The 21,553-nt window shown below is 44.6% G+C and overlaps 2 protein-coding genes across 2 annotated transcripts; one reads left to right on the top strand and one right to left on the bottom strand.

Annotated features, from left to right (window-relative positions):
- Positions 1-4,341: 4,341 nt before the first annotated feature.
- eif4eb (eukaryotic translation initiation factor 4eb) lies at positions 4,342-11,156 on the bottom strand. Its single transcript, XM_068751656.1, has 7 exons — positions 11,132-11,156; positions 9,299-9,402; positions 8,270-8,365; positions 8,105-8,168; positions 7,543-7,656; positions 5,891-6,030; positions 4,342-5,791 (listed from the first exon to the last, which is right to left on the bottom strand). The coding sequence occupies exons 1-7, from the start codon at positions 11,147-11,149 to the stop codon at positions 5,677-5,679; spliced, it is 651 nt and encodes a 216-aa protein (XP_068607757.1). The 5' UTR covers positions 11,150-11,156; the 3' UTR covers positions 4,342-5,676.
- Positions 11,157-11,287: 131 nt separating this feature from the next.
- Positions 11,288-20,320, top strand: metap1 (methionyl aminopeptidase 1). The gene is made up of 11 exons (XM_068751897.1): positions 11,288-11,407; positions 12,535-12,586; positions 12,825-12,934; positions 13,805-13,865; positions 16,086-16,177; positions 16,256-16,339; positions 16,819-16,957; positions 17,702-17,833; positions 18,230-18,373; positions 18,464-18,529; positions 18,724-20,320. Exons 1-11 carry the CDS (start codon positions 11,291-11,293, stop codon positions 18,888-18,890), a joined length of 1,164 nt encoding a protein of 387 aa, XP_068607998.1. The 5' UTR covers positions 11,288-11,290; the 3' UTR covers positions 18,891-20,320.
- Positions 20,321-21,553: the final 1,233 nt, after the last annotated feature.

Raw genomic sequence — 21,553 nt, 5'->3', positions numbered from 1 at the left:
TACAATCTACATAATCCCTGAAATAGTTCCCATTCCTGCTAGATGAACATCTCCTCTTTTTGTCTACAGAGAAAGAAAATGCAAATGTCAGGAGAAAGAAACTGAGGACGTTGACTGTTAAAGGTCTCATATTATGAAAGACTCACATTTCTCATGTTTCTACACGACTAATTTGGTGGGTTTGGGTCATTAGCAACCCAAAAACAGCCAAATAAACCATCCAGTCAATCCTGCGTAGTTTGTGTAGTTCTGTAATCAAGTACAGAAACGCTTCTGGAACTTACTGTGACGTCACAGTACTAAAACATGCACAAGGTGTGTGTGCACATGCATGCACATTCATTGTGTGCACGGAATGAACTTAGTTTTGTTTTTGTTTTCAGAGGCTTTTCTGACAGAATTGTTTGAGACAGGAAAGAGGGACGCTGTCCTGCAGCATCTGTTTGCTACTTTGACCAAAGTCTGTCACAGATGTTTCATATAAGTGTTTGGAAATTGCATTAACTTGCAACTTTTAAACCACTTCACCTGTGACTGAGAACCCGCGAGGAAGCCTCTGTTCGATTGTATTTCGGGGGGGGGTGTTCAGGAGAGAGCAGCAAAACAAGGTGACCGCCACTAATAGGCAGCGGCTGAGCGCTCAATACGAGAAATGAAACCGTTTTACCACCGGCATGTGGAAAATGAGAACACGGAGACTGGGATTAGAGAATGAGCATCGAGACCACGGGGCAATAAGCAGGTCATAAAGGGAACGACATGGGAACACACAGGCTGAGGCTAATCTCATCCGGCGGATTGGAATGATTTCGGGACTGATCAATGTTAAGTTTTAAAAATAAGCCTCGCCTGCGGAAATGTGTTCAAGATGTTTAAAAGACCATAAAATGTAAAATAATCTTACTTAAGGCTTCGGCTTCCATTGCAGATCTTCATTGCAGTTTATGCGATTACTTTCAAATCATCATTTTGCTCCGCGTATTGTCGAGTTTCTTCTGCGGTCGAGCAGCTCGAGCAAAACTATACGGTGTATACAGTTTGTCTCAGAGGAGCAGTTAAGCAAAAAACAAAGTCAATTTAGTGCGTACTTGAAATTCACACGACCCACTCATTTATGGAGTTTTCCCCACAAAAGCGCATTGTTGGGAAATTACTGAGCAACAGCAACCGGGGAAAAGTGGCAAGTGTCTCAGAGGTGGGTGCTGAGAAGTCGCCGGTTGAATCAGGTGGTGAATGAGCCGTGTGGCTGCAGGAGGCATCGAGACAGTTACACGACAATTACATCTACCAGAGGTTCCAGGAATGTGTGAACATTGAAATTGCACTGATGCACAGCTGATGTGTGCAATAATAGGAGGCTTCACAAATAATTAGATAATCATATAATGAACTGGCTGATTATTCTGCTGGTAAAGCGCCGTCTATGTGCTGGATCAAATGACTATATACAGTGTAAGGGGAAGGAAAGGGTTGTGTGCAGTGGCCCTGTCCTTCAGCTCATTGTTTTGTTTATTTACTCATGTACGTATTTCTTTTTATTAATTTTACATGGTAGCATGTGGCTGGCGAGCATATCGGGGGGGGGGGGGGGGGGGGGCATGTCGCTACAGACTCAGATATTTCCCCAGGGTTCCATCAGAACGCTGAGAAAAGTAGAATGAAAGATAGATTTAATTCACTGGATGACTGGAAACGTGGTTTTAAAGTAGTGAATAAAGAGAACATACACACACACACACACACACACACACACACACACATAAACAAAAGTCAAGAGACAGAACAGGGGCTCTTCAGCGACCAATCAGATCACATTAATGATGAGGGGGGAAAGAATAATGGTGTTACACTGGTATCTGAATTTTATTCCATATTTATAAATACAAAAAAAAAATCTAATTTCATGGTTTCTCACCCACGCCATTGTTTTCACTCACCAGTGGATCGCGAGAGGAAAATAATGCACAGCTCATTTGCCTCAAATCAATGACATGCAATGTCCATTTAATAAATCACACGCTAAAACTATGGAACACAACAAAGGGCTACACTAATTCCTGCCAGCTGTGACCTCAAATGAACGACAAACGCAATTAACTAAGTATCCGGAAGCTGCTCAAAGTCATCGCTCCGCCTGTCGAGCAGCAGGTTCCTATCCTGTGGTGTCTCAACCCTCCTGGTTTTTAAGAGCTCCAATATTAGACCCTAAACATCAAGAAAGACACAACTGTTCCAATCAATGCAGTGCAAACTAAAGCCATGTTCTAATTACCAAAGTGCAGAAGAAAAGGCCGAAACGGTTTGGAGAAATGGCTTAAATGAGAAACGGTCGCATCAGAGAAGCCAAACAGACCGTCGTTGAACTTCGGAAACGCTGCTGCATCTTTCCATGTTAGTGCAGCTGGTTGGAGCCAGAGAACTTCTGAACATCTAATTTGTTTTGCTTTGCAGATGATATTACAGATGGACTGAGTGGAAACCTTGCAATTGGGCGTGGGATATTCCTTGACCCAGGTCGGGAGAGGATTAAAATCACCCATTGGCATAATTGGAGGCCAGCTTCTGAGCAGAATCAATGCCGGTGAGTTGAGGTGCTGGCACCAGGTGCTCTCTCAGCTAAATGCTAAAAATCAATCTGACAGCACACCAGGGAGGCAACAACGGGAAGCAAACATGGGGAAATAGACATTTTCTTTCTCAGGTGTCGGGTCAGGAGTTCAGAATTCTATACGGAGCATTCTCTGGCTCAGAATGATGGACTGGGAGTTTGGATCAATGCTGAAACCCCAACGATGTGTTCAACGAAGGCTTCACACCGTAGAGCGTTGCTCAGAGCGACGGCGTCTCGTGGGTCCTCCTATAGATACTGTGTGTGTGTGTGTGTGTGTGTGTGTTCAGCCAAGAAAGCCACAAAGTCGGCGAGCCTCCTCTCTGATTACCACCCTCATTTCATTTAATCCAATTCTGCAAATTTCAGACATTGATCTTACACCGCTTGAAGAGAAATGATCGTCCAAATTGATCCCCTGGGGAAATTGATCAGTTGTAAACAGACTGTCGACATTGTAAAGGACTGAGCGTCCCAAACGGCTCCGATGCTTTAGCTGCAGGGACATTACTCAATGCAATGTCCTAATTATAGCTCCTGGCAACACACTCTGCACACGATACACAATCCTTTGAATTTTAATGTCCCTGTATATAAAACATTAGCATCCGCCCATTATGTCGGCAGCTATTGCAAAACACACAGAGAAAAAAAATCCCACTTGATGTTTTATGCGCTTGTTGATTGTCTTACATTCCCAAACAACACAGCAGACTTTTCATCATGTCTCGAGCTCCGTTCATTTCTTTCCCCCAGATCTATGCGCTTCAGACATTATGCAGATGGGAAATATTCAGACACACGACGACTGAGCATCTAAATCTCTGCCTTGTAAGAGAAAAGAAACAGCCTGCAGGGTGTAGACGCGAGGCGGTAAGTAAATCCCTTCCTGCCTACTGGACTTAAGGCAACACTAATGTAAAGTTAAATGACGCTGCAGCTCCCTCCAGTGTAAAGTGATGGACAGCAGTGAAATGATGAAACCTTTGCCCGGAGACGCTGCAGCAACAGAGAAGCCCATAACGAGTCACGTGCACAAATATTCCAAGGTAATATTTTATTTTTTTTGTGGCTCTTTCTGCTTGATTCGTGTCTGAGTTATTGCTCTAAAGCAGACGCTCTTTTGGACGTCCCCTCTGAGTTTAGCCGCTCATATTTCCCCTGCTGGATTATGTCCTTCTGTCCGTTTGTCTCACATCAGAGAGTTTGGCATTTTGATAAGTGCCTCTCGTTGGAAAGCAAGGTGGCCTTGCAGCTCCAGGGGTCGACTGGAGACTGAGAAACTGTGCTCAATTCAATTTGCCCCATTGATTGCATTCATTGCTGCCAAGGTTAGTCTGCCCCCTCCCCCCCATTTAATAAAGTGACTGTGTTGGTAGGATTGTGTCTGCCCGTCTGCACAAACATTTGGGATTGTATTACTGTTCGCAGCGGAATAATAAGATACAGTTTTTGTGTTTGCACGAGTTCAAGCTCTAGAAATGAGCATTACAGATGAGAAGTATAATTCAATACATTTGATGGATTTATTTTTGCGTCATTGTCACTGTGCAATTAGTCAAGGAAAGAATAGTTTACAACATGTGCTTAAAAACAAGCCTCACCTCTGCTCATGTTTTTAGGCTAAACTCGCACAGTGACGATACGATTCTATTAGCCTGCTTTAGTTTAGCTGTACTGACTCACTAAACGCATGAATTCATTCTCACAAAGGATGAGACTCAGAGATGAGATTAGATATTTGATAAAACTTTTAATATTCACACTACAGATAACGTCCTGTAACAAGGTTACAGAAGAAAAATCAGAACTGAAATGTTATGAACATTACTCAATACCTTGCAGGCAACAGGCTCTTATTTTGAAAATTAGTTACATGCATTGTCCTTTTGCTCCTATTAGTAATGTAAATCTTGGACTTCCATTCATTAATTATACTCGGGATGAATGAAAGATGATGATATTACACAGTGGATGTGAGATTCTCACAAGGTGATCCTGAAGGCATCAGCCTAAGAGGCACTATGAACGCTATGAATATATATATATATGCTACTACAGTACTACTACTGCGTGCGTTCAGAGCGTCGTCTATGACAAACGTGCTGGCCTTTAAAGGTTACCGACACGACCAAGCCAGAACCTAAACTCGGACCCGGCGAAGCTTCTGCAGCCACTTAACGCTTCGTCAGATCAAGAAGGATCTAGTCGAGCCGGCCGGCTTAAAGAATCCCGATCCTGAGAACGTGATGACATTTGTGATATGGAAGTGGAATTTTTTTAAAGGTGGCAATGAACAGAGTTCGGAAGCCATCTTAGCCAAAATAGCCTTTTTTCTTTCAATGGTCTCTTTATAGTGACATTTTAATGGATCTAAGAAAGATGGGCTTAAATTTGACACCTTTTTGCACGAGCTTGGAGTCCTTTGAAGATTGGTCACATCTCCTTTAGTCTTCAGAAACAACTGGATGGTTTAATACAAGCATCTTACGTTGCTAAACACCTACAGTAAATAGATTATTATCGAATCTGCCACACAGCACCACCGCAAGCCGAAGAAGCAAATCACTCACGACAAGGAATGTACCAATCGCCGGCTGCGAGAACGAATAGCTGCAAAACCAACGCTTTAATTAAAACTCAAATGAATACGAGTCGTGAAATACTTTCAAGGTTCAGAACGTGAAGCAGTTCCAGGCAAAGCATAAAACAAAGGTCCACTCTAAAGATACGCAGGGAATTCAATCATAAATTAAAAGGGTTTGATGTCATGAAAGATTACAGCCAATCAACAATGCTGTAGAGAGTGGGGGGGGGGCAAATATACACGTTTTGTTTTTTGTGCGTGTTTTTGCATACTCAGTACTTCAGTAGAGTACGCAGCGCTCTAAATATCCTCTGTTAATAATACCTCTCACTGTTAGCGCTTAGGAAGATCCGTGTTCTTCTGTTTGCCGTGGTTATTTCCTGGAGTCATTTTCTTCTAGATCTGCATTCCAAAGAGTCTTTGCAGCAGAGTAAACACGAACAAACAACAACAACAACAACAAATAAGGCAAGGGCGTTCCTCAAACAATGAATTTGTTCTTGGTGGTTGAGCCGCTTTTGGTGGCCGTGTCTGCGTGGGATTGGTAGCCAATAGTCATCGTCATGGGAAGCCCCAAGCGTTCCTTGTAAACCCTCCTGCGTGAAGGAAAGTAAGCCGATGAGAGGATTACTTTCTGTATTCTGTATTTATGATGCACCTATGAATGTCAAACAGATAGTGAAAACCCGCCTCACCCTATGTGCGTCACTGCCTCCCGGTTCTCGTAGTCCGCAGTCCAGACGGCTATTTTATCTCCTTTGTTGCGGATGTTGACCACGGCGCCGCAGACGTCATCGCCGTGGTTATCAAAGGCCTCTCCCACTAAACACAAGAGCTGGCGAACGAACGGAGAGTGATGTCACTGCGGGTGCCTTTGATACAGCCTCAAATGTGTGTGTGACAAACAGAGTGGTTTTCAGATTCCTTTGAACTTAGATATGATTGAATATAGTACAAAGGCAAAGATATCCAAAGTTCAAAGTGTTAAACTGGATTGTTTTTAATAAATATAAGCTCAGTATAATGATATACCTGCAAAACATTTCAAAATGTCGTCCTCTGTTCCTGGTAACATTCCCAACATCTCCTGAAAATGTCATCAAGAACCGTCGATAACTTTTGAGGTATCTCGCTAATCGGCTGACGGACGGACAAACAAACGGCGGCGATCACATATATATCAGTATATAGATATATATGCACAAAACATTTTATATAAGGGTGCATATGTGGATGTATATGGAAATGCGGCATGTAAGTTCGATTTTGTGCCTCTTTATCTGTATCAGGAATGAGCATCGAGAAAGGTCTCAGAGGAACTCGACATTGTTTGAGAGAGCGAGAAGCGGTGGGAGTTTATAAGCTCTGCTTCTTCTCACTCCTTTTTGAACGTGTATTTCCATCTTGCCTGCTTTTGTTTTCATATTTGAAATTTAAAAAAAAATTCATTTCATAATTACAAGTGACTTGCATCATTCTCAGACATATGTGACAACAACAGTAAGTATACTGAGCGACGACTCATGCTATCCAATACGAAATGCATGAACTAGTGAACACATGCAGGATGTTTTTCTCTGGGCAGTAAAAAGATTTCGCTAATGGTTGTAAACAGCTGAAGATCTGCGTTGCCGCCGTCGCCGCGCCTCAGCTCCGGTCGTTTGGTCCCAAAGCGCCGCCAGGATTGGCTGATGCCAGCAGCGCTTATTGCCTGTGTAAATTCTAAAAAGGCCTCCGACTCATAATCAGGCTCTTCTCATTCACGTCACATGATCACATATTGGATGTGTCTAATCCAAACTCACGCATAAAACAGAGGCAAGTTTGAGAACAAAAACTAAAAAGAAAAAACATTTTGTATTGCGATGGGACTGGAGTAACTTTGACCTGGTAATGTAAACACACCTAGTAACTGGACTACCCTGAAGGCAATCTGTTCTAAAGCAGCAGGATGTGTCGCCAGCGTTTGCTGGAATGAACGTGCACGTCTCTGTGAAAGATATTCCCAAATCTGTATGTAGCTTTTAGCCTGGAGGAAACAACATCCACAAACTATTTCAAACGTGAATCATCCGGCCACAGAACACTTTGTGTCAGCACATCTCAGGTGAGCTCAGGTCCAGAGAAGTCTTCTCTGCTCGCTGTTGATAAATGCCTTGCACTTTGCATGGTCAGTCCCAACTTGCATTGGTTCTTGCAGGAACGAAGAGTTTCCATGTCTCGATATTAGTGGAGCGTTTTCTAATTAAACAGGATGCCGACAGTACTAAAACCTGATGGATGGATGGATATTACTCATCTGTGTAACAACAAGGGACAGGACACAAACCACGACCGCTAAACTTACCGTTTCCAGCCAGAAGCGGTCGAGTTCTAATCTCCTCTGCTGCTTGGTGAGCGTGATCAGCCAGCGCCCACCGCGTTTGTTCCTCTCGTCCTCCCACATGGGTTCAATGCCTTCCTGCGTCAGTAGATCAAATGTCAATGTGAAGCCCAAACGATACGTCAAAGGTTCCACTTCCAACAGCACAGAAACTCCTACGCTATTGATTTGATTAGCGCTCTTCAATTAAATTGCATTGTGTTCTCGTAAACACGCTAGCTCAAGCGGCTGCTACCCACCGAGCTCCTGCCAGCTCTGTTTGCACGAGCATTATTTGACTCCACTGTCACAAACATCTTCACATTTCAATCTCAAATGAGAGTCAATATTATTTGCAATCATTTTTGAGATCAGCTTTTTTTTACCCTTCAATGCTTATCTTTAGGCAATGTATACGGTGTCTTCAGATAAATGTGATCTTCCAGAAAAGATAATTTCTTTTTTTTTGTCTTTAGAGTATTAGCATGCAAGCGCCCCCCCCCCCCCTTTTAAACATGTACATACATGCTAAATCAATCAAACACACCTTAAAAAGGGAGTAATCACAACCCGACATGAGGTTGCTCGACACCTGGATATGGTTGTAGAGCCTGAAATGAAGAGAGCGCCGCATTAAGGAAATGCTTTGACACTTTTCTGCTTCAGTTACTGCCGGAAACGAAAAAGACTCGGAGGTTTTATCGCTGCTTACGCCCAGAAGTCTTCAACCGTGTCGAATTTCGAGATGAGTCGCAGGTTAGCCTGCCATGTCTTGCTCTTGTCATTCTTGAAGAACCACAGAGACCAGCTGTAGGGTGAAAACAGAGGAAGACATCATGCATATATGGAACAGGTCCCTAATTAAGAAAAGCAAACAAAGGAATCTCAGATATATTGCGCTTTGGAGCAAAGGATGGTTGCACCACAAACTCTCCTCTAAATCAAGCAATTAATTCTGACAACGTGCCATCCCTGTTAGACGCCCTTAAGTTCTTTAGGCTGTGAAATATTGGGGGGGGGGGGGGGCAAAGCCCTGACTTACGATGGTATTATTAAACCATTAATGCAGCTACTCTCTGTGGGGTTGGTAGGTATTATTGAATGAGATCTTATTCCAAATGAATGTCATGTTTTTTTAGTTTGAAATAGTTTTTCTTAAAGTATTTGTTACCTACGAGTCCTTGCATTAAGAGGTTTGCTTCACATTAGTTTTCCCACATGCGTGTTCACATCCTGAGGCAGGCTACCAATTAAACTACGAGGCAAAACACATAATATTGAATATAAAGTATTCAATGGTTGGAACCTATCAGAGCTCAGAGTATGGACAGACGTAAAAACATTGTTCTAGTTCATTTTTACATTAGTTGTTAGAGTAGGGATTTCTGATTAGGTGGTTATTTGATATATATGGTATTTTATTTGATATTTTCCAGTATTATTTGGGTTGTACAACTCGTTTTAACCTTTGTGTGGAGGCAGCTCTTTAAAGATCTACGAGACACAAGTCAAGTCAATTTATTTGAACCTGTCAAACTGACCAAATACGTCTACGAGCTGTCAAAAACGTAGAAATTAATCTGGATGACAGATGATATAATTGGAGCAGCACATCATCATACAGTAGAAGCTATCTGGATTTTCTTTCATTAAACAGCACAGTTATTATTATTTATTATATACTGAATTTTTTGTTGTAAACATCTAAGTGCGACTGCTCGCTGTGGGCAACAGTGCAGACCTGTTTTGGAGGTGGTGTTTGATGTAGACCTCTGGGCTCACGACCTCCTGCCCAGTTTCCTCTGCTCCGTCTTCATCAGACTGGGATGGACTTGGGTTACTTGCCTAAGAAGCAGTCACGTAGGAATGAGTGAATCATGAGAGAGGAGTGGGAGATGACTTCCCACTCCCACAAGGTTCCGACACGGCAGTGACTAGGAGACGACGTGTCTCTCTCATTGAAACTCGTGATTGTGTAGGTGTAACGCACAGCTGGAAGAGGAGACACAAAATTATTCAACCGTCATTGTGCATCAGGTTTAGAGGCAATTTATATTATTAATCTGTTGCAATAAGCAAATCAATCAAAAACAAGAAAATATCTCAGCACAACAAACGCGTTTTGTGCGACAATTCTAGTTTTATTGACCATCGCAGTCTCAAAATGGTTCAACACCGCTGCCGCGACCAACGGATGGTCAGGCGTGAGCTTCTGGCAGCATTCCTGAGGAATCTCAGCTTATTCCTGGGTTTTTCATATCCCACTAGAGACGTTCCATTGGCTGCGGGTCTCAGGTGACTGGGACGGCCTAAGAGTGATCCACGACTCCTTTTGAAACCGAACCTTCAAGGTATGTTTGGGATCATAATTCAATTTCAACCAGGTCCGCAGATGCCGAGACAAGTTCTTCTCGGGTTTCCCGTCACGTCCTCGAGCCCGTCTTCCCCTCTTCAGGCCTTTCGTGTCTCGTGTTGTATCTGGAGACCTTTTCTCCTGCTTTCGGGTCAACATTTGTGTTTGTTTGGGGTTCGGGCTCGAGGCCCTTATGCAAATATAGAACATAGAAAAAAAGAATTGGGACTCTAGCGTGAATGTAAATCTATTGCATCAGTGTTTGAAATGCTAATGTGCGATGTTATGGAGGGAGGATGTTCAGTGTTGAATAATTTTAAGACTGCAGCAGTTATTAAAACTAGACTTTTGTTTTGAATATAAAATTATATTTATATATATCTTGCTCTGAGCTATTTCAAATATTCTGGTCTGATTTGACTATTGCTGATTAAAAAAGTGCATTTTGCACATTTGAACAACAACATTGTTTTGATTTAACAGGTCGGGGTAATCACAAAAAAGAGCACGTTTTTACAAGAACTCGACCTTAGCCGACTGTTCTTCAGTTTTAACAAGACAAATCTTAAACACATGTCCACGAACATCTGGTAGACATTCCATGGTGACGTCATTAAAAGCTACTAATGATTTCGAAGGAAACAACAACCACTTAGACAGAATTATAGAGAGTTTTGTATTCTGTGTTTATTCCACACACCAGTCACTGTTTTTATTATTATCGCTACATTATGCTGAATAGCTTACGTCACGTCGCAGATGGCAGCAAAGCGCTGTCAACCAGTCTTGACAGTTCACATGTCAGTGGCAAAACTGCCACTTGATTGTATTGTATTTTATTGTACTTTTATTTTACTCATTTTAAGCAGCCGGATTTACTGATGGTACTCACTAATAGTACACGTTTCAAATAAATGATCGTTCGTATTTACCCGAGCTATTCCAAAGTAGTTCATTTGGTAATGGAAGTTTCTGGCTGAGGTTAGCAGGAACGTCAGCCTTCAAGTTGGACATCTCCATTCACAAACATTCTTCTTCTTCTACGCTTAGTTCGTAGCGCAGAATATAAACTTTAAACAACTTTAAACAGTGACAACTCACAACTTCGTATTAGGCTAATTTTATTTTCGTGGCTCACAAACTTTAAACTTGACCTCGGCCTCGAATCAAAGCTAAGAAGCCTTCAAAAATAATCTGATATTTTTAGGAGAAGATACTCACCGGTTCGGCGGTCGCCATCTTCCAAAATCTCTTTTAGGAAGGTGTGTGCTGATTGGTCCAAACTGAGGCCACGTGACCATCCCTTTGCGGACATGCGCAGTAATGTCGCTGCTGGGTGGCTGCTTCTTTGCGACTCCACCCCTCCTGCAGACACGAAGCATGGCGAGCACCGACGCTAGAAGGGAGTGCGAGACGGAGGGCTGCAGCATGGACGCCAAGCTTCAGTGTCCCACATGCATCAAGCTCGGTATCCAGGGCTCCTATTTCTGTTCACAGGTACTGCTGCTTTCTTGGCTTGCCGGGTTCGAACGTCGTCTGCAGCCTCTCGTTCGGGGGCCTGTGTCCTGTCACGAGGATGCTAACTGTTGCAGCTAGCTATAGAATGGACAGGTGCTTGGGGAGCCTCTCGTTGCGTTCTTGGCTTCACGTTAATGACAACCGCGTGGCCGTGGAATCGCGTACCGGTTTAAATGTAATCGGTGCTTGTAATGATGCGATCTGTAACAGAGGCAACAGGGACAGCGTTTAGCTAGCTATCTGTTGCGCTGCTAGCTAAGATGGGTAATGCCGCTATTCAGATTGATGGTTGGAGCTGGGCTGCAGACTTGCCTGTTTAGAATGAAAGAGAGCCTCGGAAAAAAAGCCTGCCTGTTTAAATGTTAAATTATTCTCGATAACATCTCAAACGTGGCTGAACGTCACAACACGCAAGTGCAACTAAGTGTCGAGTGTTTTTTTTTTTTTGGGGGGGGGGGTTATCAAATCTTTATTGAAGTGTCATTTTGAATATTCAAGACCGTACAATAATCCAAAAACATAAAATAGAAAAAGCAACAATCACACAACACACTGACACACACACACACACTCACAATCCCACCCCTGATGTCCAGGCATGTTGAACACACGGCATTTGGAGGTCATACAAACATGGCTTAATAAGGAGTGCCAATTTCCTCTGACGTTTGCAGATGACATTGTGATCTGCAGTGAGGGGAGAATTTAGAGAAGTGGAGGTCTGCTCTAGAAAAGAGAGGAAGGAAGGTGAGCAGGAGTAAAGCAGAGTGCATGTGTGTAAATGAGGAGGTTCCAGGGGGGACAGTGAAGTTACAAGAAATGGACCTAAAGAAGGTCGAGGACTTCAAGTACCTCGGGTCAACAGTGTGGAAATCAATCGCGTGCAGGCAGGCTGGAACGGGCGGATGAAAGTATCAGGTGTGCTACGGGATAGAGTGTCAGCGAGGAGGAAGGGAAAGGTCCTGGTGTTGGGGAGGACGATGCAAAGGACAGGGTGAAGTGGAGAAGGCTTATTTGTTGCGCCGACCCCTGACGGGACAAGATGAAAGAGCAAGAATAATCATTTAAAAAAACAAGATTGTCTAACTGTCTGTCTTCATTTCCAGGAATGCTTCAAAGGGAGCTGGGGGTCTCACAAGTTGCTGCACAAAAAAGCAAGTATGTATTAGTTCTGTCATATCCTAATTACTATCAGTTGTCTCCGTGTCCTGGTCACACGGTGTAGTCCTTACATTAACTTTATTTGTAATGCGAGTGCTACAAAATATACGGTGTGATTAAATCTACATTTTATTTACTCTTACACCAAACCACATCTATATCTGTCTTGTAAAGCAAGGATGAGTATTTCCTCTCTAACGGGTGCCTTTAAGACCTTGTGTTATGTTTTTTTCAGAAGAGGACAAGAACCAGAATGAATCGAAGAACTGTATGGAGAAGGAGATCAACACAGACCCGTGGCCGGGCTACCGCTACACAGGCAAACTGCGCCCTTACTACCCACTGGTAAATGCATCACATTGTTTAAAATAGTTTAAAATTCATTAAATGACAAATGGAACGGGGTCCCGAGAGACGCATGTAGACTACAAAAATGGATGCTTTGGAAAACCACAAATAAAGTGAAATGCGGTGATTAAGCATTTATGAACTGGCTGTAAAATAAAAACGGTACAAAGACGTTATATTGTTTCATTTGGCGGCGCTTGTCTGCGTTTATGCGATGTCCTCATTGAAACTTTGCCACTGCCAGGCAGTATAGGACACTTCGCCGTGGAAGATTATTAGCAAGCTTTAGGGTCAATTAGAACCGGACAAAAAAGTATTCGGCGAGACAGAAGAATCAGAATCTTACTCAGTTTTTATTAAGTAAGGCAGGAAAATGGACCCGGTGATGCTGCTGGATCACGTGACCTCAACTAATGGGGTAAAGCCGCTTCTGGCAAACGTCCGTGAGAGTCGGACGATCAGGAAGAACGAGTCCTAGCTGTGACTAAAGCCTTCATCAGCTCTGCCTGCATCACATCAGACAGAAGATTTAGTGTTTGTTTAACGATGAGGGCGACTCCCAGGATCTTATTCTGCCCCATTGTGTCACCAACCTGCGTTATTTATTTAGGCTAATGGCAGCGGGGTAGCAATGATCATTGCTATAATCCACAAGATATATTTCAGACAATGAGAAATGCAGTACATCTTTATATTTATTTTGAAAGTCGCAGTATAATATCGAATTAAAAGAGATTGATTTGAGCAAAGCAGACGACGGTTGAACTGAATAAATGTTGCAAATTGTGCCTTATTGCTATAATCTTCTCGGCTGCTAATACGATTGATCTCCGTGGTGTCACATTTCTGTCCTTCGTCCTGATGTAGACTCCCATGAGGCCGGTGCCCAGTGACATCCAAAGGCCCGACTACTCCGATCATCCCAGAGGTAACCGCTTCACAAGACTCTCTCATAAATAAGCAAACGAATGTTCTGTTTCCGAAGCTGAATCTCACCCAAATCTAAGTCCAACAAAATCGACCTTGTAATGCTGCATGAAAGATAAGAGTCATAATTCTTGAATTAATACCACAGAGATGCCTTTTTATTTATTAAAAATATAAAATAAGTGATCAGTTCTGGTTGTCTGACTGTTGGAAGGACGACACATGAACAAGTTTTGACTGAGTTTCATAAAACTTTGTGCCAGGATTGTACTTAGAGTACGACTAGTGACTTACATTTAGGTAAAGGGGGAATATCTGGAAATGTTTTCCTCTTAACATTTAGAGAATGTTTGTCATGGATACAGAAAACCTTTGACAACGTGGAGGATATTTTATTTTAAATGAAAGTTGCTACAAGATGTGGCGGCGACCTGAAACGTGTCGGCCTCGTGCTGTGCGAAAGGTGAGCGCCGTCGTTTTCAGCTGCTCCTCGGAGAACCGGACCTAAAAGCTGCTGATATCAGCACCCATTCACGCACATTCGTTCAGCGGTAGCAAAGCGACCGTCCAAGCGCCGCCTGCTCGTCGGGGCAATAATCGTTCCCGCGCCAAATGGAGCAGCAATTGGGAGCAATTTTGCTTAAAGTATTTTGCCCAAAGGCGTTGAAGCAGTAATTGTTTTCACCTCCTGAGCCGCAGCTGCCCTAGATTTGGTATTATTGTGAAAAGTTATTGCTAAATGTTTTTTTTTATTATTACAAATTGGTTCAGAGGCGTGCGTGTGTGTGTGTGTGTGTGTGCGTGTGTGTGTGTGTGTGTGTGTGTGTGCGTGTGTGTGTGTGTGTGTCCATTACATTGAATGTCATGCTTGCACCTTCTTAATTCTGCTTATGTCCGAGCCCCGCTTCAAACAGCCCGAACTTGCAAGCCTCACCTGTAATTGTAACCTGAATTGCTATCTATTTCTGTGGGAAAAGCCGTTCACTTTGCAACCATGGCAACCTGACTGCATAGATCTGTGCAGCGGTAGCCACGGTTACCGTTGCCTCTCGGGGACTGAGCCACATTCGTTGCTGGCTAATATTTTCTTACGTGAAAACTGATGTAGAATCTGCAACCGTTAGCTGTTAAATAGCCCGTGACTGTAAGGAAAGGAGATGGGGGGGGGGGGGGGTCCACACCTGTAGGAAGTCATGATGTGCACGTGATGATCCTGTCATGTCTGATTCCTCTCTGGGCAGCTGAATCACAGCGTAAGTAAGTCCAGTTTATTTTTGCCCTCAAGCTGTCGGCTCCTCGGGTGGAAAGCAGGATTGTAATTGATTTGTACGAAACGCCATCGTGTTTCCATGTTTCCATTAGTGCAGCAATCAGCTGTTTGGGTTTTACAAATGATGAATCAGTCAATTATTGCTGCCTCTCTTGTCTTGGCCAACGTACTGAACCGGTCCTGCTCTGCGCTCCAGAGTCCACAGTCTGAGGGTCGTTCGGCGTTAGACTAGACGCTGTAGGTGAGTCTGTGTGAACTTAGTTTTCCTTAGAGCACCACTAGTGGTTTTAACATCTGCTAGATCTGAGGGATGTAGACGGATGTCTTACATGTATGCAAAATGATGAAAAGAAGAAGAAGAATGAAAACACAACCTGTTGGAGCAGGTAACACACACACGCACACACACAACATGACTATTAGCTGGATAGTTCAGTCTGCTGGCATTGGAGAATCAGATTGAAACTCCTACGTATCGCAGTTTGCGTCAAGTGTGAAACTGATAGAATAATAAGCTTTAATAAGTTTAATCTCTAATAACTTCAAATAAATGGAACACTTTGTAAAGAGTAAAACTTCACTTCACAAATCTTGTTCTATTTACCCGACCACTCGAGTGAAACGCTGCAGAACTTCACCGTTAAACAAAGGAGGAGGGTTTTATTACTGACTGTACCGAGCCACTTTTGTGCCGATTCATCAGCTTTACTCGACATCTGGACTGGAATTGACTCGGTTAATGCCCACGGAGGGTAAAAGTCGGTGCTTCGGGTTCCGATGCTTCGGGCCCGCTCACCGGCTTCGTGTCAGCGTCTCCAAAAATCAATCGGTTGTCTTTAAACTAGACTTCCACTCCAGTTTGATGCTGAGTGTGACTGTTGATGGACGCGGGAGGCTCAGCGGCGTGTGAACGATGACCGTCGTGTGTGTGTCGGTCTGTGCTTCACACAGGGGTGTCGGAGTCCGAGCAGTTCCTGAAGGGGACGTCGCAGATTAAGATCCTGTCTGCTGATGACATTGAAGGCATGAGAGTCGTCTGCACGGTAACAACACTGACCTCCTGCCATCGTTGCTGCTTTGCCGCGTCTTCACCGTGTATTCGATGTTTATTTTATATGCAGCTGGCCCGAGAAGTCCTGGACATTGCAGCCTTGATGGTGAAGCCTGGCGTTACGACGGAAGACATTGATCACGCCGTGCATCTGGTAGGTTCACGCAAACAAACAAGTTGTCGTGGCTGAGGGGGGGGGGGGGGCGGGGGGAGTCTGTGCTCCATTAGCCTTCCCTGTCTAATTCTTTTTATTATGGCCAGACATGTTCAAAACTGCAAAAACTCTCAAGTCTTTGATACAATTTGTGTGTATTGCCAATTTTTTATGCAAGCAAGGCAAATTAACCCGTTAGCTACGACCGTAGCGCCGGCGCTACTGTCCGTAGGTAGAGGGTTAAAGGCCGATGTATTCCTTATTTCAAAGATGGCTGGCAAGTCTTTTGGACTTTTCTGGGTTCCTTTCTTACGTTTTTAGGTACGTTAACAGAACACCAATGGATTTAGAGGCGATGCAAGACACAGGAAGTGCAGATAGAATTCAACGTCCAATACGTATTAACTCGCAGGACCGACATGTAGAATGGACATGTTTCATTTCACGAGTGTTTCTGATCTCACTCGCTGTCAATTCAGGCCTGCACAGCGAGGAACTGCTACCCCTCCCCGCTCAACTACTACAACTTCCCCAAATCCTGCTGCACGTCTGTCAATGAGGTCATCTGCCACGGCATCCCGGACAGGAGACCACTACAAGAAGGGGATCTCCTTAACGGTAGGCCCTGAACGCTACACGGACCATGAAACTAGATCCCAACAAATTTCTCATTAGGTTATTTAACCCTTTATTTATTTTAGCATTTAGGGTTTAGAGTTACAGGAGCACATTGTAAGCGAGTCTCTCGACTGGCCTTCTGAAACGGCGCTTCCCAGGAAGCTCCTCTTTCTCAATATGCTCCGATTGTCAACATCAACAGTTTAGCGAAGTTTGGATGCAGGGAAAATGTCTTATTAAAGAGAGTGATGGAGACGGAAGGTTCCCCCCTCCGTGATGAATGGTTCGACCGGCATCCTGAGATTTTTGTCAGCGGGAGTTTGGCCATTTTTAGCCTCTTTATGAATATTTCTGCAGAGGCGACGTCTTCCATCCAGCACTCCCCTCCGAGTGTCTGATGGAGTACTGGCCAGCGCCTCTTCTCTCGCCGCGCGGGCCGACAAGACGAATAGTTCCATTAACCTTTACCAGTGGGGGACGTTCTAGTCGCATCCTCTGCTCTTAGTATTTCTCACCTTAAGAGAGAAAAGTCTCAGTTTACCGTTTCTGAGATTCACAAAAGGAGCTTCTTGTTGCAAATAGGGCGCGCTTTTATAGAAATGTATTTTCCCCCAGTGCATTCCTGTTTCATGCCATGATTCATAACAGTTCTTCCTTTGTGCCGAACATAATAGTCCGGTTTGTCGCGTAACACAATTAATCTGATGTGTTTATCATCATCATCGTCATCACTCCTTTATGCAGTGGATATCACAGTGTACCACAACGGTTTCCATGGTGACCTCAATGAAACCTTCTTTGTTGGAGACGTGGATGAAGAAGCGATGAAACTGGTCCAGACCACCTACGAATGCCTTATGCAAGCCATCGATTCCGGTAAGAGCTCCACTTTGTGTGGTGGTGTTGTTGTTTTTGTTGTTGATGTCTGGGTATGGAACCCAGTTCCACCTCTGAGTTGACGGAAAGAGAATTAGATATTTGGGATTTGGCATATAAATTGAACTAGACATAAAGACATTGTACAAAGATGCGTGGATTGATTGCAGTGACGCAGTTTGTCCAGCAGAGGGCGGTGCTATTAGAGGGCCAGGTGAGCCGTGGAAACAGTGTTTCTCCTGTTTTAGATTTGGTTATCTCAACCTTCAGCTGACATGAACACAAACCTCTCCTCTCAGCACAAAGGGGAGTAAAGCTCATTTTAACTGTGTGGACCGCATTTACAACACTTAATATTTGCTTGCTTGCTTTCCCATCTTCCTTTCTTGCTGACAGTGAAGCCTGGCATTCGATACAGAGAATTAGGCAACATCATCCAGAAGCACGCGCAGGCCAGCGGCTTCTCCGTGGTGCGCAGCTACTGCGGCCACGGCATCCACAGGCTTTTCCACACCGCTCCCAATGTGCCACATTACGCCAGTGAGTTTAGCCGCCAGCTGCCTTCACACGGGCCCCGACGCCTCTGACAGTCTGCTGAACGGCGTCTATTCTATGTTCAATCATTCCCAGAGAACAAAGCGGTCGGGGTCATGAAGCCTGGCCACGTCTTCACCATTGAGCCCATGATATGTGAAGGTGAGTGGAACTGGCTTCGCCTGTGGAAAAGGATAAATGGAGACACTATTATTTGAATCGATGTAAACAAACTGCAAGGGGGTGTCAGATTTCTTGGTGTCAGTAATCAGAATTTTCTCAATCCATTAAGTGAGAGTTGAATTGTGAACTTTTAGGAAATGTCAAGCCGCCCGCGGGTCTGCCTTGTGTCTCAGGTGGCTGGCAGGACGAGACGTGGCCCGACGGCTGGACGGCGGTGACCAAAGACGGGAGGCGCTCGGCTCAGTTCGAACACACGCTGCTGGTGACGGAGACCGGCTGCGAGATCCTCAGCCGCCGCCTGGAGGACAACGGGCGCGCTCATTTTCTGACCCAGATGTAGGGTTAGGGGTTAACACGAATGCAAGGACTGGACCTTCCAGACACACACACACAGACACACACACACACACATCTCAAACGAGAGGCAGCACTTTGAGAGCTCTTTACTGTGGCTCTCATTGTTCTCTGAATCTAAAATCAGTTCCTCTAATTAAATGGAAGTACTTGAACATGTCTTATATCAAATAATGGATTGCTTTATTAGTGAGAGAGGTAAGGAAGTGTTAAATTATTTATTCGGTCTGTTTTGCGCAGTAGACCGGCCCGACACCAAGCCTGTCGCCCGGTAGTCGTCAGTGTGGAGCTCGGGGCTAATCCGGCTGGCAGCCATTGCTTTGCTTCTTCTCTGTCCGACTGCTAAACCTCACAAGTTAAATTCACCAGCGACGGACTGAAACGAAGCAGCAGTGCTCGATCCGCAAGAGGCTTCTGGTGACACTTCATCAGAATCGTGTTTCTGCTAAACGGAATCTGATCTTGATTTAGGTTTATATTTACCAGTAACGTCCTCAAGCAGCCACAGTGTTTATCTTAACTCGACATTAGGAGTGATGCACGCTGAGAAGCTCCATTCCGACCAGGAGGGAAGGCTGCATCCAATATCGCGTTGCATAAACGCTCAGTAATTAGCGCACCGAATCGCCCTTTGCGCCGTTCCTTCGGCTGCTTGTTGCTCACCCGCGCGCCGCCAGAAGCTAGCGCTGCACACACAAGCCCTCATAGGTTCCGCCGTCTGTGATGTTTTGTTCGTTACCGAAGTATCAGTGAAGTCACTTTGTTCTTTTCGTAAACGCGAACTTGTAGGTTCGTCGTTCCAGTCGCGGCTGAGAAGCACCAAGACAAACCCCCCCCTCCCCGGTTGCACCTTGATGTCTGATGGACGCTTGTAATCGTGCCGTCGCCCAAATTCTCAGCAGGACGACAAGAGTAACGCGTATCCCAAGATGCTGAATCTGTTTCTGTGACGGCGAAAGGAGAATCATGTTCTGCTTCCTGTCGGCGTTCGTCGACCGCGGTACCGAGACGCGTATCACAGTCCTGTTTACTCTGAAGGGTCATTTCCTGAATGTGACTATTAGTCGAGGTTCTCAGCCACGGCTTGTGGGGAGGATGGCGACTCAACTACGTGTCGTCTGAGTAGATCTCCAGAATGACATTGAGCACAAAGCCGGTCGAGTGCTGAACTGATTATGCTTGGAGGAAACGTCTTAGTGTTTCCTTAAAGCCCTGGCGTAGCAAACTGAGCCTTAATGTGTGAATCCAGCCGGACACGGCGCGTTAACTCATCGCCCTTATCTCAACTGTCACAAACTCGTATTGCTGTGAGGACTCGTGTGAGCAGCGTGGAATATTTCCACCTTTTCAGAGGATTGATGGATCACGGTTTCTCTGCCATGTTTGTATTTCCTCTGATGGAGTAATAAATGACTATTGTGTAGCTCTGCGTGGCTGACTCTGTCCTTGGAGAGCGAGGTGCCCTGACCCGAATCCCAAGCGTGCCCCTGATTCCTGGGAAATGATCGGGCTGGTGTAACTCGATAGGCTACAGAATTGATTACTGATGTCGCACTCCGAACACACCAGACACGACACGGGGACGTTTCCTTTGACCGTTTCCATCCAACAAGCCAAAAGGAGGAAGTGCAAAGATCGATATTTCTTTTGTGCTCTGCTGCAAAGTGTTCGTGTGGAGTCAAGTTGAGCTCGTTCCTCATTGGCTGTTGGAAAGTGACTGTCCAGAGCTTTAACATCCACTGTACGATACTGAGTTCACTGCAGCATCACTATTGTCACAGGTTTTTTTTTTAGCCCTTAATTTAGAATTCCACCGATTAGAAAGTGAAGCATGGTGACGTGTTTCAGCCTTGGCCAACGTGAAGTGGCCTCTTGTGATTGGTCCGGACGTCCCGCCTCATAAATGTTATTTGCTTGCGCTTCTGGAAAGGGGACAAAGGTTTTAGTCTGTTTGGTATATAAATGTTAATGTTGCCACGGGAAGGGTTCAGTTGTGTAAGTGAATGGTTGGGTCACAACTGAAGCCGCCTGTCCCAGCTTGCTGTGGGCGAGAGGCGAAGTACACCCCGCATGTGTCGCCAGCGCATCACAGCGCCACACAGACAACCACTCTCACACACACACACACTCGGACACCACGGACAATTTAGAGCAGGGGTGGGCAAACGTTTTAACTCGCAGGCCACAATGGGCTCTAAAATTCGACCGGGGCGGGGCCAGGAAAAGATGGAGCATTTGTGTGACCTAAAATAAATGGCACGTAAAAGCCATGACGTGAAAGGATTTGGCCTTTTACTGATAGAAATACAGGGAAAAGGTCAAATGAATGGTTAATTATAAATAACATGCAATTTAATGATATAATCTGGACAAGTTCGGAGGGCCAGATTAAAAGGCCCAACGGGCCGTATATGGCCCGCAGGCCGTAGTTTGCCCGAGCCTGATTTAGAGTAATTGGAGTAATTGGAGGAACCCAGAGAAAAACCCACACGGACGAGGGGAGAACAAAAACTCCCCACAGATGGGATTCAAGCCATATAAGATATAATATAACATCAGTGATATTACATTATATATTTTATGATTTTTTTCATTTTTAATAATACAATAAGTGCGTCACGTGTTCTTGTGCTCAGCAGCATTAAAATA

This window comes from Brachionichthys hirsutus, chromosome 18 (assembly GCF_040956055.1).
Source record: "Brachionichthys hirsutus isolate HB-005 chromosome 18, CSIRO-AGI_Bhir_v1, whole genome shotgun sequence".
Classification (NCBI taxonomy): Eukaryota; Metazoa; Chordata; class Actinopteri; order Lophiiformes; family Brachionichthyidae; genus Brachionichthys; species Brachionichthys hirsutus.
The sequence above is the reverse complement of the archived record's forward strand: the minus strand, read 5'-3'. Positions and strand labels throughout refer to the sequence as shown.

Bases quoted from the DNA above. Each gene is read 5' to 3' on its own strand.
- eif4eb (XM_068751656.1), bottom strand. The intron at 8,169-8,269 runs GTAAGCAGCGAT...TCTTCATTTCAG, and splicing joins ACGGTTGAAGACTTCTGGGC to GCTCTACAACCATATCCAGG. The intron at 5,792-5,890 runs GTGAGGCGGGTT...TCCTTCACGCAG, and splicing joins GAGGCAGTGACGCACATAGG to GAGGGTTTACAAGGAACGCT.
- metap1 (XM_068751897.1), top strand. From the start codon at position 11,291: ATGGCGAGCACCGACGCTAGAAGGGAGTGCGAGACGGAGGGCTGCAGC. The intron at 12,935-13,804 runs GTAAATGCATCA...GTCCTGATGTAG, and splicing joins TGCGCCCTTACTACCCACTG to ACTCCCATGAGGCCGGTGCC. The intron at 16,340-16,818 runs GTAGGTTCACGC...CTGTCAATTCAG, and splicing joins TTGATCACGCCGTGCATCTG to GCCTGCACAGCGAGGAACTG.